At 42.1% G+C, this 18,065-nt stretch overlaps 1 protein-coding gene across 1 annotated transcript; it reads right to left on the minus strand.

Moving 5' to 3' along the window:
- Positions 1–5,059: 5,059 nt before the first annotated feature.
- Positions 5,060–10,856, minus strand: adra2b (adrenoceptor alpha 2B). Its single transcript, XM_022196066.2, has 2 exons — positions 9,873–10,856; positions 5,060–9,697 (listed from the first exon to the last, which is right to left on the minus strand). The coding sequence occupies exon 2, from the start codon at positions 9,670–9,672 to the stop codon at positions 8,092–8,094; it is 1,581 nt and encodes a 526-aa protein (XP_022051758.1). The 5' UTR covers positions 9,673–9,697; positions 9,873–10,856; the 3' UTR covers positions 5,060–8,091.
- Positions 10,857–18,065: the final 7,209 nt, after the last annotated feature.

Genomic DNA, 18,065 nt, shown 5'->3' on the forward strand with positions numbered 1-18,065 from the left:
CATATTTGGCAGCCTCGCTCGCAAAAGTCTCACACGACTGCACAAGTCATCGCTTTTAATGTGTGTTGATCTGCCAACATGTCAGCTACAGATTTTTTGGTCATTTCAAAGCCTGTGTGTGTACTTTGCAATTTAGATGATTCAGTTTTGATTTAGATTTTCATCAGAGTGCAGATGAAGTTTTGATTTGTCCCCACAAAAATATAGCCCGAATGTAGCTGTTAAAGCTGAGCTTAATGCTGCACACGATAATGATATAACACTTTTGCATCTTGACTCTTTTTTGTTCTTTTTTTTTTTTTTTGCCAACACCAGGAGGTACAGTAATGCGTCAGGGTTTATATCCATGAAAACATGGAAGTAATTGTGTCCACAGGGAAAGCAGAAATGAGCCTCATTCCTAATTTAGTTGCACTTCCAGATGGAAAACTGCTTGTATTTTCACACATCTTTTGTGTGTCAACTTTTTTGTGTGAGTCAGATTTTTTGAAACTCACATACAAGCATATATATCAAGCTTTATCTAACCCTCATCCAAAGTAGCTGAACCAGATATGAGTGTTAAAAAAAATCATTGTTTCTCAATGGAATAATCTAGCAGGCTGTAGAATTCAAAAATCTAGGAAAGTATCTATGACGGCAACATTTCTTGGCAGTATGGGTGTTCAGTTTTATGTTTTCTGTAATTTCCCACCGATCAGTTACTTTGTTTTGTATTTGATTTGATGCACATTTGTCGACATTGCAACTCAAATGAGTTCGATTAAAGGGCACTTACAGTATTTATGCAAATCTTTTAAACCTGCACTGTATTAACAAGAACTTAGTTTGACATAGAAATGACTTTACAGCCAATCAAATTTTACACTGTTGACTTCAGTGAATTAGGCTTCTGCTGGAGGGCGCCTAATGTATGCCAATATCACTGGCATACATTATCACATTGTCAGTAGAGGAACTAATAATGAAATCCCACCTAAGTCTGCAAATTTGTTCACAGTAAATAAAAGAGGAGGATAAAGGGGCACCGTTAATCACACATCTAAGAATAATCTTACACTTTAAGCTTATAAGCTGTATGTTGGATTGGTGATAATTACATTCATAAATGGTGTCATTCAAAAATATTTACATACGCACAAAGAACACAGAACCCTGAAGGCAAAAAAATAATTTAGCTAATATGTGTTTCAAACAAAGTTTAATTACTTAAGTCATCTATCCATCAGTGGTGTTAGAAAACAAATAATCTCACAAAGGTTATCTCCACTGAAGTGTGTTGGGATCCTCCAAATGGATATTTTCATGGTCATTTAAGCAAGATATTTCTAATTTTATTCATCATGTGCCTAACTGATTAACTAGCTTGTCACCTAGAGTTGAAAGCAAGGTCAACAAAAAGTAAAATACCTGAGTCAGTGAGGGTCATGGAAACATTTCCACTGTAGTCTTTGCTATTCACGGCACTTCTGGATTTACACTGGACAAAAAACATAAACACAGCATGTAAATGGTCTTACTGGCAGTCGAATTTCTTTTGCTTTAGGCAGAAAAATGTTTTGGTCCGTTTAGCTGGTGATAAATTCTCAACCACTGAGGCACTCCTAGTCAGGCGCAGCTTTAACGGACAATTATCAGATATTGTGGTCAGTGTACAAACACTCCTCTGATGAGTGACTATAAAAGACATTCTCTAAATGAAACTTAATTCAAATGACAACATGCCACAGTAATGATGATGTTGATAATAATAATAATAACTGTATTTGTAAAGCACCATTTGGAAAACAAAGTTACAAAATGCTTTGCATTATAGTCCATCCATCCATCCATCCATCCATCCATCCATCCATCCATCCATCCATCCATCCATCCATACGGCTGCTATCCCTGCGCTGCAGGACTGAAAGATTTAGGCAATCTTTCTTGCCATCAGCAGTCAGGCTATTCAATTCAAAATTAAACAAATAAGAACCCTGACAACTGAATTTACCTTCAGGGATTAATAAAGTGATTCTCTCTCTCTCTATACACCGCTTTATTCTATCATCTATACACCGCTTGATCCTCATTAGGGTCACAGGAGGTGCTGGAGTCTATGACAGATGACTTGGGGTGAAGGCAGGGGACACCCTGGACAGGTCACCAGTCTGTCACAGGGCTACATATATAGACAACCAATCACTCTCGCATTCACACCTACGGGCAATTTAGAGTAATCAATTAACCTCAGCATGTTTTTGGAGTGAGTGAGGAAGCTGGAGTACCCGGAGAAAATCCACGCATGTACAGGGAGAACATGCAAACTCCATGCAGAAAGATCCCAGGGAAGGCAGGGACGCAAACCTGGGATCTTCTAGCTGCAAGGCGAAAGTCTAACCTCTGATCACTGTGCAGCCCTTTGCATCATAGTAAATATCAAATTGGACAAATAATTAAAACAAATTCAAACATAAAAAAGATCCCAAACATATAATGTAAGTAAGGTCAAAAGTTGAGTCAGGTCCAGTCAGCGTCACACACCACATTCCAGACAACGTCCAAAGCAACCCCAAGCCAAAACCCCACAGCGCCCCCAATGGTGTGACCGCACCACAGCAATTTACACAACAGGCGTTTAGATCTCACTTTACTGTACACAAAAGCTGAGACCTTACAGCAGTATTGACTATGAAGAATGATCTAGCTAATATAATATTATAGCTAAGACTCAGTGTTATCATAAATTATAGAAATTAAACTATTTTGCCCTTTTAAACGCTAGAGAAGGACAAGGAAGATGAGAACAGGCTGTTGACAAACTCCATGCTACCACATCAGTTACATCATAGTCAAACATCTGAATGTCCACAACTTCTCCATTTGCCATCTAAAAAATCATCTCAGGTCTGGATGAACGTGTCCGCCAACATCATCCTAAAACTTCGCCAAGACTGGGGCAACATTTCACAGGCACCAACAACTTCAGTAACTCTTAACATTGCAGATGGAAACGGTGAAAAATTGACTTGTGATTTCTGATCTCAGTCTTTCAATCATAATTTCCAATAGAGTGTGCATTTGGTTGTTTCGTGACATCCATTCTGTTGTACAGATGTGTGTTGGAACAACAAACACTTATTCTCCTTTGTAGAGAAGAACAAATAGAATTTTAAAATATTACCTACTGCACTTGTATTTTCATTTTTGTATAATTCTCTGTGTTTCCAGAATTTTTTGCCCAAGGTTGCATGTGTATTTGTAACAATAATTTCTTAATTTGCTTGTGCTTTGTCTACTTGCATGCATTTTTCAACTTGCAGCACATTAGGCAATAACATATCGTGCATTTTCTAACTTGTCTTGTGCATTTTTCTCATCGCAGAAAGAGCACTTGTTGCCAAGGTGATAGCTAGCCTGAAAAATGAACAATTACGTGTCTAAGACAGATCCTAAATCTTTGCTTCATCCAGGTCTGTGAAGAAAATATCCACAGATTCAAAAAAAACATCCTCCTGGTGAATGTTTAAATATCAATTTGGTGCTCCCAAATGTCCTCACAGTAGAACGCAGACGCACACATATTCATGGAGCTCCACTCTGTTAAACAGTCACAGCCTCCTGAAGCGATTCTCATCATAATTGCCAGTGCCCCCTAAAAATGACGTTTTTATCACAGACTTCACAAAGTAAAAGTGCCTTTTAATGTCTCCACCTTCAATGGGGAGAGAGCCTGCCTGTGTTCTGTCTCTCATTTGTCATCCAGCCTCTTGGGTGTTTTCAACAGCCAAACTACAGGGTGAAGAAATTTATCTGTGTAACACGGAGGAGATCGGAGAAGGAAAGATGCTCAGCGCCGGAACGCCCTCTCTACACATGCATATTCATACTGTGGCACGCTGCATCCATCATGAATTTCTTAATGAAAGTTAATGTGCGTCCGTGTTTCCATATGTGAGTCTCTGCGTGCCACACCTCTTCTGCAAGGGAGCTTTTGTGTGCAGTTTATTTCCTTTATTCCTCCCTCCAAGCTCCTGCACCGTGTGAATAAGTAGCTAATGAGTGTGCTGTGTGTCATGTTAGTTGGTCTCTCCATCTTCACTCTGGAGGCTTCACTGCCCCAACTAGGCCTGCTTTATATTCCAGTTGAGGCCAGAGAATAAGGAGCTTAGGGACACTGTGACTGTATGAATATACAACACTGTAAACATGCACCTCGCTGCTCCCCACGCTTGGTTGTGATAACTTATCTGTTCACCTCCTCGTGTGGCTGACATCACAGCACGGCGATGAATATGGAAATGAAAGCACGAGGGGGTAAAGGAGCAGCGTCTCCTCGGCGTTGTGTCTTTTCTGAGTCGAAATATCCATGTGAATGGAAAGCAGGACGGGAGAGGCTCGATTCGCCGGCGGGAAATCTCCAAACTGCCCATCAGCATAAATCAATTGCAATTCACCATGGGCCTGATGACCTCAAATATAACAAGCTGTCACAACAAGAGAGAGAGAGAGAGAGAGAGTGTGTGTGTGTGTGTGTGTGTGTGTGTGTGTGTGTGTGTGTGTGTGTGTGTGTGTGTGTGTGTGTGTGTGTGTGTGTGTGTGTGGCTGCATCTAAGTGTTAACTGGGCGTGTTTCATGACTTGAATACAATATGTGACATCTGGTGCAGAATGACACATTCAATAAGTGTGTGTGTACATGTGCATATGTGATATTTGGCGCCACGCTCTAATTCCTTATAGACTTGTTGGTAGTAGGTAACATTATGCCGTTTCCATCTTCAAGTCCCGCTGTGATCGGAAATTTTCCAGTGACATTTTGCCAACAGCCATCAGGCCACAATATTACGGACTATTTCCAAAACGTTGTGTTGCCATTCAAGGCCATTTCGTACTGACTGGAAATTGCTTCAGATTGTGCTTTGGTTCAACATGTATGCTGGAAAAACATCATTCTCTTAAAACTCTCAAATTTGCCAAATAGCATATTGCTAGATATCTTCCTGGAAATGATCTTTCTTTCCCGTGATGGTGCGTCATGTGAAAATAAATGAAATAAAAGCAACCGAGGGAATGACTCATGCGTTTTCAAGTAGCTTTATTTCCAAAACTGGAGAGGAGTGATGACAGATGGGGGGATAGAAGACTGCAAAGCTCAGACCAGGCAGTTTCGGTCCAAACACAGTTGGGGAAGAGGCAATACAGGCGGTTTCAGGGGGAAAGGAGGGTGATCAAGAGGCAGATTACTGCACCTGTCACCTTTAAGCCGGAATTCTTACTTTTTTTAAAACAAACAAAGCAGCAGCCTCACCACATAAAGCCATGGTTGGTGAGTTTGAGCAGCATTGCAACTCCTATTAATTGGATGCAGCCATGAATCCATTGGCCTTTTGTGGCTATTTTTGTTACAGTTGTAGCTGTTTTATTGTTTGTATTTCTGGTGAGGAAAGTAAGAATTTCAAATGAAGGCAGGGATCAGTTGTATAAGTGCAGAGAGTTCTTACTTGTAACCGTCTGATTTAATCATTTATTTAAATCTTCCAGCAGCTGTGTATGGTATGGATTGTAGCCTTAATATCCTGCGAATCGTCCAGCTGAAACTGACTGCGGGTGCTATTGACATTTTCGTATTTGTTCGCTTTTTTAAGGAGAAGGTAGACAACAGTAGCAGTGGTGAGGAGAGAGTTTTCCTGTAGCAGTATGCTTGATCATTTGTACATCCATGAATGTGCTTGTATGTCTGAACATTTTCACTGTACTATAACTAGATGAAACAATGATGATAAATGTTGCATTCTGGGTTCTGCATTGTGCACATAACTCAAAGTTCATGTTCCTTCAGTTCAACACAAATACATCCCCCAAGCTTTAAATATAGCTCACAAAGCAAGAGCCTAATGGCAGAAGTCAAATTTGCTCTTATTCGAGATCTTAAGTGTGTTCTCGCTCTTTGATCAGTTTCAATTTGCTTCGTTTTCATAATAAAAGCACAGTAACTGAACAATAAATAGGCAACAGACAGAAAACACAAAATAGCTTGAAATAAATAATACAATAATTTCAACCTTTGCCTCCCGTCACATACACCAAATATAAACTAATATGTCGTTAAAGCAACACAGAGCCAGAAATCACTGAGACAGGCTCATGTCCAATAAGGCTCTTTGGTCCCTTGAGGGTGATCACTAAAAAGCCATGTACTCACTATCACCGATAAGACTTTCTTAACGCAGCTATACTGTTTTACTGCTGATCCTCCCAGCAAGTGAAACGTTCACATGACAGACAGCAATGCGATGCCTACCAAAAAACAACAACAAAAAAAAGAAAAAGAACAAAATCTGGTCTCTGTTCTTCAATATTACAGTAGATCTGCAGTACATAGCAGCCAGAGGAGGCACTGACACTTTCTACAGAACAATAAAAGTCAACATGCACGCACACATACACGCACACACTCACACAGGTCAGCAGAATTAGACAGTTAGTAAGTTGATGTGTTGCTGCTGACAGCCCTTGTCCCATTGAGTCAATAAGTCTGTGTGCTGTTCACAGTTACAGACACTGTTTTTTTTTCTTCCTCTTTTTGTCGAGGAAACTGACAGAGCCTCGGTGTCTTGGTGAGAAAAATAAGTGTTCGTCCTCCTTTGCCTCTCAGCAACATGCCAAATGTGCCACGTAGAAGTCCGCTGCAGGCAATGATGTGCCAGAGGCGTTGATAAAGAGTGACTCACCCAGACGGTTCTCGGTGGAACCCATGTAGGCCTAATTAGGGGTAACATCACCCATAATTGCATTGTTCATCCAGCCTTCAAAGTCAAAATGAACGTCTACCTGGTAAATACTGCTGCTCCTCAGGAAGCAGGGAAATCATGTTCACAAGTTAAATAATCATGAGAATCAGTTTGGTTTTTTTGTCAGTCTTCAGCAGATGCACCTCCCATTAGATACTGAAGCTCAAAAAAAGCTTTTATTGTTGAAGAAATGTCCAAATACTGAGACATGCTGAAGAAGACAGGTCAGTTCATGAATGTGATGGTTCAGGTGGAAAGAGTGTCCAACCATCCACATCTTCAGAACATAAATGTGATTTTCTTTGAAGTCCAAAATCCGTAACATTTGAGTTTATTCGACATTTCATGAAAGCAAAGGAGAATCTTTACAAACAACCTGAGTGTCCATTGTGATCAATACTGAGCTAAGAGCAAAAGATTTCTGACGTGAAGGCTTTCCACACACATGAGTCTGAAAGGGTGCCCTTGTTTGTGCTATCATATTGGAGCTAATCAGAAACCCTCTCTTGTTGCTGCATTTTTAGATAAAAATCAAGGAACACATGTTTGCCCTACAGCCGGGCAAATTAAGACTGCAGACGTAAGAAATCACAGCTAACCTTGTGTGCTCCTTGTGCTCTGTATCGATGAATAGAAGGCCTTAGGCTCACAAGAATCTAAGGTCACTTTTCCTTCCTATTAACCCGTCTTTTCTCCCCATTAGTCGTAGAGTCTTTAGTAGCTACAAAACATTACATATATATATATATATATATATATATATATATATATATATATATATATATACATATATATATATATATATATATATATTTATATGAAAGAGTCTGTATACATATTGGGGAGTCAGTTCTTCTGATTTCTTACTGACCCATCATCGGTTTTGTAACATTTCTTCTGTGCTGCACCACTTTTTCTCTCAGAACTGGTATTTATTCAGTGTGATGTGGAGATAAAACTTTGCATTGGAAAACTTGTCAGCAATACTGAAGTGCAAAGCAGTAAAATGAAGTCCTGCTCGGCTTCTTTTTCATGTCCTCCCATACCCTGTAAAAATTTGTGACTCTCAGTGCTGGGATTTCACAGTCCAAGTTGCCTGCTTGCACGCTGCGTCTGTAAAAGTGTCTCAGTTCTGAATTTTACGCTGGAATTTGCACAGTTTGACATGTTTTTAAAACAGCCCTTTGAGTGTTCTGAAAAATGGAAATGATTGTTGTTTTTTTTGCCTCATAAACAGCGTTTTATTTTATTTTATTTTATTTGTGTGTGTGTGTGTGTGTGTGTGTGTGTGTTCATGTCCTCTACAGCAGATTTTCATGCTAGAAGAAAGTACCCTTGGTGCCTCTGCACAGGATCTTTTTGAAGGCCTTTCTGAAGTCTTTGTTGAAGATGGTGTATATGACAGGGTTGAGTGAAGAGTTGCAGTAACCAATCCAGAAGAAAAACTTAAAGAGTGCGTCTGGGATGGCGCAGGTCTGTGGGCACACTGCCTGCAGGGAGTAGGAGAAGAAGAAAGGGAACCAGCACACCACAAAGACACCGATAACCACCGCCAGAACAAAGGTGAAGCGTTTCTCTCTGTTCACCATGGCTTTACGCCTCGCTGCTCCAGGGTTGGTGTCTGTTTTTGACTTTCTCCCTGGCACCAGCCGAGCCCCCTTTGAAGTGGCGATCATATCCCTGTAGCGCTTCACTGAGGCCGGGGAATGGATCCCCCCTCCTCCTGGGGACCCTGGCATGCTGGTGCTGCCTCGACCTCCTCCATGGCTGTGCTCCATGTCACTTTCTGTGCTCGAGCTGTCACCGTTGTTGTTGTCGGCCTTCTTCCCTCCCAGACGCTTGCCCTTCTTCCCCTCCTCTTTCGTCTTGTGCGCAGACAGAGGCACAGAGGAAGGGGTCGAGGGGCCGTGAGGAGAGGTATCAAGGGAGGCAGTGACCGGGGACATGGCTGGAGAAGGGGATGGAGGCTGCAGGAGATTATTGGCGGTGGGATTCTGGGAGTTCTGAGACTCTCCTGAGGCTGGGGAAGGGGTTATGGCGAGGGTAGGGGGTCTGGCGTTTGAGGTTTTGTTGGATGAAGGGGGAGTGCTCTCTTCCTCATTCTTCCCGTTGGCTTGTGCGTGTCGAGGAGGCTGACTTGGCGTTGCACAGCCAACCCCATCCTTCCTGGGCTCTCCTGGGGGGCAGCGTGTCCTCTGCTTGGCTATTTGGTAAATTCTTATGTAGACCAGGATCATGATGAGACATGGGGCGAAGAAGGAGCCAATGGTGGAGTAGAGGATGTACCAGCCCTCATCATTCAGCTGGCACTGAGGTCCTCCCTTACTCCCTGGGTTGCCTCCCTCACTTTTGTTCAGGGAGAGCAGGGGAGGGAAGGAGATGATGGCAGAAATGAGCCACACCACTACAATCGCGGCTTTGATGCGCTTCGGAGTCCGCTGACGCCCGTAAGTGACCCTGGAGATGGACAGGTAGCGGTCCAGGGAGATTGCGCACAGGTGCACGATAGAGGAGGTGCAGAAGAGCACATCCAGCGCCAGGTAGATCTCACACCACAGAGATTTGAAGTACCAGTAGCCCAGCAGCTCGTTGGCCAGGGAGAAGGGGATGATGAGTGTGGCCACCAAAATGTCTGCAGCGGCCAGAGACACCAAGAAGAGGTTCTGCGGACCTCGGAGAGACCTGCTGGTCAGCACGGCGATGATGACCATGATGTTTCCCACGATGGTGAAGAGCACCATCAGGGTTATGGCGGTGGCAAAGGCCGCCGTGGCTTCGGGGGAGTAAGGGGCGAGCTTCGGGATGCTCTGGTTGCAGGGCACGGAGGCTCCGGAGATGCTCACACTGCTGTTCAAGCTGCTCAGCTCCATGGAGCAGCCGTTGTCCAGAACCGAGGCCATGCTGGGGTTATCTTTCCAGACTTATCTTTATAGATAAAGAAAAATAGATACGTTTGCTCACTGAATTAAATTACTTCTGTTTGAATAGCCTAAGTGTGTCACAAGACCACTGTGTGTTCTCGATAAAAAAAATAAAACTGCTTTTATATTCAAAGATAATTTAGGTCGTAAATTAAATGATAATTCTGTGGCATATTTACCTCACTTGCTTTGTCTCTGTGTTTTCTCCAAATGAAAGCTCCCCTGTGCCCCCCACGGCAGGTCCTCCAAGTCCATTTTAAGCACACGAAGCAGTCCTGGGCAATGCGTCAAGACACAGATCAGTGCTCTTCAATTATGCCACTTTGTAGAACGAACTTCCCTCCCAAAACTGCCGTCCTTCAGTCCTTGCAGAGTTAAAGTCCAAACAATCAAAAACTTGTTTTGCGCAAAATGTACCTTTCTCCAAAATGGCTCAACCAGGCTGCTGTCCTCAAAAACGGGAAGAATTAATTTGTGATATTAGAATTTGGAGTCGTTTACACTGAATATGAGAGATCGGGTTAGAGTAAATGTTGACACTTGTGCAATCTGAAGCTGAATCTCCGTGCGTCCTCGTTTGGAGACGCGCGTACAGCGGAGCGTCTCATCTGAATAGCGAGCAAAAAACTGAAACAACAAGCAATGCAATACAAATATTTACATCGTTTCACTGAAAAACACACACGATACTTCGTGGCAGATGACAGCCCGATGTCAGCGTTTCCAGTCCACCCAAGTCAACCCGGAGCTCTCCAGCGCTGCGCACGAAGCCAAGACGTGCTGTCAAAAACGCGCAGCTTCTTCCTTCGGTGGTTAAATTATCCACGCCGAGCTGCCTCAGTCTGTGCGTCTCAGGAGTTATTATTCTGGCTCCTCGGTGCTCCAGAAGTTCAGCGGGACGCAGAGATTCAGCCGCTCATTGCAGCTTCCCTCACAGAGGCGCAGCAGCATCTTCACTTGTGAGCAGGACCTTACAACAAAATCTAATAAGTGTGGGGTGCCTCCCATCTCCCTCTTGCGCTTGTTTTAGACCCGGTGATGTCATTATGGAGCTGGGCGTCATGGGATCCTTCTACTCTCTCTCCATCCCCGTACAGCCCTCCACCCACCCATCCTCTCTGTTAAATCTGTACCCGAGCGGCTCGACCACAGCAGTTATGGCAGAAATGGCTTGTTTGGTGGCTCTGCTTCGGTCAATTAACTCCGCAGGACGCTGAAGTGTCCAGCTGGGTGCACGAAGCTGGTGCCACGTGCTTTATAGAAAACATAAGTTTCATTGTAGGGACTCATGCACACCATCCTCATCTTCAGTATTCCGTGTTTTACTGCTCATATGGCTTTTCAATCAGAAAACCCTGCGTGATCTCGACATCTTTTCACATTTTTCTTTCCACCTCTGTCCAGGTAACCTTCAACAACTCCTTTAAAATCAACTTTTTTTCCACTGTAGCAGCTGGATCTCCCGTCCAGGGCAATGACACTGAATTTTCAGGTTCCAAAAGGGTCAAAAGCTACATTCTTTTTCTTTGCTTGGCCAGAGAAAGTAAGACCAGCATGTGGGGACTGTGCAGGCTGAAAATCACCTGAATATTTGAGGCAGGGTCTGTGTAAATGCTGCAGTGTTGTGTTGTGAGCTTCCTGATCGATACAGACGGTTTGCTCATCATACAGGCAGGCTCCATTTCAGCTGGGAGAAAGTAGTGAAATCTTCTCAGTAAAACTCAGTGAGAACATAAAAAAGAAGGAGAAAAAAAAGAAAGTTGGAATAAAATGAAAAGCTCATTTTGGAGAATGCCCCTGCAGAGTGGTAAATTATTGATGCTTTAAACTGTAGGTGGTCCACCCTCTACATTAGGTGGCTGTAATCTGAGGGAATAAATCAGACATTTTATGAGCTTACATATTTTGCATTTAAAACATGATTCTGCAAGAGCCATCACATAAATGTTGCAGTCAAAGTGAAGCATTTCCTCATCTACCTTTCCTCCCTTCCTCCTCTTCTCTGGGCGAATGCACTGTGTTACCCTGCACCTCTGCTCAGTGGGGACAGGATGGAGGGGCTATGAGGCACTTATTTTTGACTTGCATTTGCATCATGACTGCTATTTAAAATCCGTCCGCATTGTGCAACTTGCGACACCCCCCTCACCTTCCTCCCCAACAGGAGCAGACACCCACCCCTCACAATTTCCTGCCTACCTGGGATCAAGTACCCAATTGTTGAATTATGGAGCGACACCTACGTCATGCTGGCTGCTTCACTGAACCACAAATGAAACAACAGCACAGTTGATCCTGTGTTATTTGAAAGGAGGTAGGTGGCCTCTGTGATATATAACTCACACAAACAAACAACATTTACCACACTCACAATCTTATGAATGGTGTGTGGGTAGGGGGTCCTGTTTACTTGTTTTTGTAGTGCCTTCCCCCCCAGCACACACACACACATATATATATTTGCTGATTAATAAGAGAGAAGCCCAGCTAGCCGCCCATGGAATTACAATTGGGAGACCTCCTCTCTGATTATGTGACCCCAAGCAGCAGCCAATAATGGTTGCGCATTTCTCGCTCCACGCTACACATTTCTAAATATAAAGGGGGAAAGAGAATAAAGCTTTTAGCAGGAGAGTGCACTCCAATCAAGTGTCTCTGTTTCCGTGGGTGAACTGTGCTCAGTAACACGCTGGAAACGCATTCTGGCGGTGAGGGGTGTGCCACCGATGCCAAGGTTACAGAGACCGAGCAGCACACAGCGTTCAGTGCACAGTACGCTGCTTCTGAAGTGCTTGTTGTGTAAGAGCATGTGGTATACAAACGTGTACACACACACACACACACACACACACACAATCACACACTGCAGACAATCCTGGAGGTAATTCTGCTGTCATGGATCACGCTCAGTGGATCAGCTCCACATCCAGACCAGAAAAGATTGGGCTTGCTCTGGGGAAAAAAAAGAAGAAAAAAGGCTTCCTTGGAGGAAACTTTATGTGTGTGTGTGTGTGTGTGTGTGTGTTTTTAAAGTTTCATCCGGGTCAAAATAGCTAAAGGAGGAGGTGAAGAGGAATTGTGTTTAAAGACTGCGTCCCAAATGAGATTCCTGCAGGTCAGCATAATGCAGGACTCTGAGGGGGAGTCGGTGCACATTTATGGTTCAGGTCCAAATCAATTATAGCTCAGTACCTGCCCCTCTGGATGCTTTCAGCTTCCTTTTGAGTTAGTGGCTGGCTTCTGTTTTCTGAGTTTGTTTTTACTTTTATGAGGGTCAGTTGGATTTTTAGACCTTGAGGGAGAGAAGACCTTTGGAAAGGGAGGACATTTAGGCTGTTAAGGACTAAAGCTGCAAAATAATTCAAACTGAAATCAGCTTCGCATTCATTATAAATGGATTATCTAGTGTTTTCTAAAGAAGACCCCTTGATTTCGCTCACATTTCTCTTGATAAGCCACTTTGTCTTTATTAGAGTTATTTTAATTGGGAGCAAGGAACATGCCCATCTATACCAGTCCTCTACATGACCAAGAACTTAACTTGATTGCTCAAAATCTGCCTTTCTGATCTTCCCTCCAGATGTTATGAGCTTTAATGACAGTTAGACAGACTGATCTAATTGAAGAGGTCTTATCAAGTAACTCACTCACTTCACAGACAGCCAGAATGCCTGCTTGAATTGCAAGCATGCTTATGGTTAAGAAGTTCTGCCTGTTGATGGAGTTACCAGAAAATCCATCAAAGAGTGATGGTTCTCATCACAGATTGATTATTTGGATCGTTTCAAAGGCCTCAAGAGGTTAAAAACTCTTCAGTATTTTACTCTGAAAAGGTGCACTGGACTGAGGAATGTGTTATATCAGAACGGCTTCTCAGAAACACAGCGTTGCAAGTGTCTGTATGTGTGTGTAACCTGCAAACAATTACAGGCAGCGCTCCCAAACGGCCGTGCAGTAATTTTCTGGACTGCATTTGTAATTATAACCAGTGGTGCTTCTCTCTGTGTGTGTGTGTGTGTGTGTGTGTGTGTGTGTGTGTGTGTGTGTGTGTGTGTGTGTGTGTGTGTGTGTGTGTGTGTGTGTGTGTGTGTGTGTGTGTGTGTGTGTGTGTGTGTGTGTGTGTGTGTGTGTTCTTCAGTCAGGACTGGACACATGGAGTCACCAAATCTGCTGGGTGGCCTTGTAAAAATCCCAAAATTGAAAACCAATTCCCTGCCGTTCTTAAAAAAACAAACAAAAAAAACAAATCAAAATTACCTAATTTATTATTCATCAGAAGGGACTGATTTCCCCTGATATGTAGTAGAAAAGGGGCCCGCTTTTAAGCTAGCAATATCACACATGTTGCTCCTATTATCTCTGAGCGGATTCCTGCATCTGGGAGGTGTTTTTTAAGAGACACAGCTGTGAATAACAAACACCGTAAAACTCCAGCAGAACTGAGGTCCCTGTGCTAATCTCTCACACTCTTCCCTGTGCAGACATATTGCACATATAAACACACTGCCACAGCCTAATGTAATATGACAGACCCTGACACTAATCTGGACACTGAAACTCAGTTACCCAGTTGTGGATTAAGCCCAGTCTGAAACTAAATAAAAAAGAAGAGAGAATCCAATGTCGATTGATTAAAATTTGCAGTTTAGGACCAGGCTTAATCCACATCTATAACTGAGTGTCTGATGGTTTGCATTTGCTCTGATTAATGAGCCTGATTCATTGTGGAGGAGTTATATATGTATAAACAAAACTGATGAAAAAGGCATTCAAATGTACAGCAGGTGGAACACTCTGCTCCAGTATTGATATTTATGACCACATTAGACGAAGAAGAACAGTGGCTTCGTTGTGTTAATTGACCATCATGCATCAAGAAGCAGCACAGATAAGAAGCATGTGAGAGAGATTTGCACATGTGGCTTTTTCTGTGTTATCTTCATAAAATAAATAAATAAGTAAAAAGCTGTCACAGTTAATAAACAGTCTGCTGGCGTCATCTGCTGGACTCTTTTATTCCATGTTGTTTCAGAAGTTGTCACTAGAGAGCAGCGTCTCACTACGAACTAACATCCAGTGCTCCTTGGAGCAGTGTTTTGGTGATCAGAGATAGAAATCTGACTGATTTTTCTTTCAAAATCATCCTCAGACGTGAAAGAAATACTCAGATTATTTACTTTAGTAGTTATAGCAGCACAACACCTGCAAGTAAAGTCATGTACTCAAAATCTTACATTAGTATTATCAGCAAAAACACTTGAAACATTAAAAGTATTTACAAGATCTGAGTTCGAATTGCATTTAACATGTACAATTTGTTCGTTGTAATCCATAAATGTGACATTCTGATGTTTAGCTGCGACCAGGCAAAGCTAATTAGAACTTCTTTATGGGTAGTACAGCTCAGTGGTTCCCCTTCTGTGGTTTTGAGCCGTTTACACAAATTTAAACCCGGTTACAGGTTTTATTTGAGTCACTTTGTCACCTGTCTCATGTCTGTATTTTAGTGAGATATTATGCAGCTTATTTACAGTCATTTCAGTGAAACTATCTGAGAAGTTTTAAGGGAAATTCTGTCATAGGTGGAGCTCCTAACCTCTACAGATATGAATGAAACACGACAAAAGGAGCCACACCAGCCAAAAATTTAGAAAGTTATTACTAATGCATCACATTTTAGGCTTAATATACTTTTAAATATAAAGTATGAACCTAGAAATCTGGTTCACAGCTAAGATTATACAGTGGAGTAAAAAGCACAGTATTAACAGTATGAGGTGGTAAGAAATTAATACAGTTTAGTAAAGAGCAAATGCCTCAAAAATGTACTTTGTTGCTTCACATCACTTTGTATCTGCACTAAAAAAGACCTAGAGTATTTAGATTTAGATTTGTCTCCCGTTTCTTTTTATTAGAATGAAATGGCTAACGAAGAGGCTAATGGAAAAATATGAAATATTTTGTCCTTTGAATCCTGCAAAACCACAGAGATGCTTGAACATTTTTCCTGGCATGGAAACAAGCGTGGCATTGATCAGAAAATGCGGATATTACTTCTGTCATGTGACTGAAACTCAGCCTCGGCTCCTCCGGCTAACCCTTTATTTAACCAAACAAGGATCTTTTGATATTTATAGAAAGTTTTGAGCTGAACAGTTGAAGGGCCTCGAAATACAACTGAAAGGCGAAGTTTGGTGGAAATATCCATTAGAATTAGTCAGACACTTCAAATGATGTAGACTGAAAGTGTGACTGTTGAAGCAGAACAAATGTTGTTTTCCTGGGTTTTTCTCATTCTTTACCAAAACCTGAAAGCTCTGAGGGGTATTTTTTTCTGGCCTCGGTGTGGAAAACTGCGGCTCATGGAAGGAAGAAGTCAAGCATAACAGTTGTGCTTGCGTACATATTAGGCAATGGATACTTACAAAAGAGAGGAAGTGGATTATTTTAGCTATGGCCAACACAGAAGTGTGGGTGGCATAATTAGCATCATGAGATGAGGTAGTGCTGGCAGCTGGCCTTTTAATGCACCGTTAGCTGCAGTCATTTCATGTGAACTGGCCAAGCCGACTGTACTTTGTTTACACTCTGGATCATACAAAACGCAGCCGTGTAGAAAATCATTACCTGGATTATCCCATGAGCTAGTTTATCTGCCGTTACTGGGATTTATTACTGAAATGTGACAGACTAAAGAGCCATTTGGTGCCACAAGAAAGACCAAAATTGCAATAAAAGGTGCATTATGGCTCTCAGATTCAGTCATCACATGAAAATATCATTGAACAGATCAATCAGTGATTCAGACTTTACAACCTTCCTCACTGTAAAAGTCTTTAATGGCTTTCTTTCCTCTCTAAGTGTTCATTTGGGCCAAACTCCCCGTCAAATGTCCGAAGCTTTTCTCGCAACTTGATTAAGTGGATGTGAAATTTATGTCAGTGGTTGCTGAGGTCAAAAGGACTTCAGACTGTAAAACCCACTCTCTGCTGGATAATCCTCCGAAACACTCAGCACTGCGCAGTTTTAATACCTTCTGATTCAGCAAGAGTGAACCGAGTGCAGTGGGGTCAGTGTGTGAAATTGTGCATTTGTAATACGCTCTGTGAAAACACTGCAGCACACTAAGGACTATCTGAGGAGCACAGTTGGACTCTCAATACAGCTCTGAAAAAAACCAACAACACGAGAGCAGACCGCTTCAAATCAAACATAATATGAAGAAAAAACGAGATATCGTTGAAAGCAACATTGTTTTTTTGAGAGATATTGTGGAGGGATCGGCTTCAGAAGGGCCCCAACAATCACAAATAAACTAGCAAGGAGGACTTTCATGCTCCTGAACCTTATGCCAACTACAATTACTGTCTCAGTGATAAATGTATTGATGCATAAAGGAAACAGATGATGTAGCTAATTGATAAAAGAATAATAAAATAGACTATAATGTGACTCAAAATTCATTAAGACAAGGCAGGATTAGAATTCCTCAAACTGGTGACAGAATGAATTTAAACATATCTCCTAAAGTTTTCACCATATTTTCACAGAAATTGTGGTTTTAAATCCAAATTAACTCTTCCCACGTCTGTTACATGAGGCAGATGTGTAGGACGAGCACATCCAACAGATACTAAACAGACGTCTGGTCATGAGCTCGTCCCTCTCCCACACACATGCCTCATTAAGCAGACGGGGGAAGAGTTCACGTGGCTTCAAAGCTACAATTACTGTGAAAATTAGGTGAAAATTTTAAGCCATAACTAGAGAAACAAAGTTTATTCTATTACCAGTTTCACAAATTGCAATTCTGTCTTGTCTTGTGTTACTTTTATGAACTTTGTTTGACATTTGGTCTATTCTATCTTTTATCACTTTACCTTTTATTATTGTCTTATTTTACTTTGAATCATTTTGACTCACATTTTCAATTTATTTATCTTTTATTGCTTTAGATTTTGTTTTTATTTTACTTTTATGATTTATTAAATTAAATTTCAGTCTATTTTATAAACTTTTATCACTTCACCTTTATCATCTTTTTTATCTGTCTTTCGATCTTGTCTACTTTGCTTTCGTGAATTATCCAAATCTCAGGGCGCTAGAAAGCAAATCTCGTTCCGAAATCGCGCGATAGCTCACGCCGCTATCGCACGATTTCGGAATGAGATTTGCTTTCTAGCGTCCTGAGATTTGGATACAGACCACAACAAAGAGCGATCGCCAGGTAACGTGGAGGTTTTCGTTCACTTCTCATCTCTAGTATGTTGTGGGACACTCATTGAGACTATCTGAGCCGGTCAGTGTGGGGCAAAAGCACGTTAGGGCGGACTTTGACGCGGGGGGCCAGCTGCCCCATACTTTTCGCTAGC

Source organism: Acanthochromis polyacanthus, chromosome 7 (genome assembly GCF_021347895.1).
Source record: "Acanthochromis polyacanthus isolate Apoly-LR-REF ecotype Palm Island chromosome 7, KAUST_Apoly_ChrSc, whole genome shotgun sequence".
Lineage (NCBI taxonomy): Eukaryota > Metazoa > Chordata > Actinopteri > Pomacentridae > Acanthochromis > Acanthochromis polyacanthus.

Excerpts from the sequence above, each read along its gene's own strand:
- adra2b (XM_022196066.2), bottom strand. The coding sequence starts at position 9,672 with ATGGCCTCGGTTCTGGACAACGGCTGCTCCATGGAGCTGAGCAGCTTG.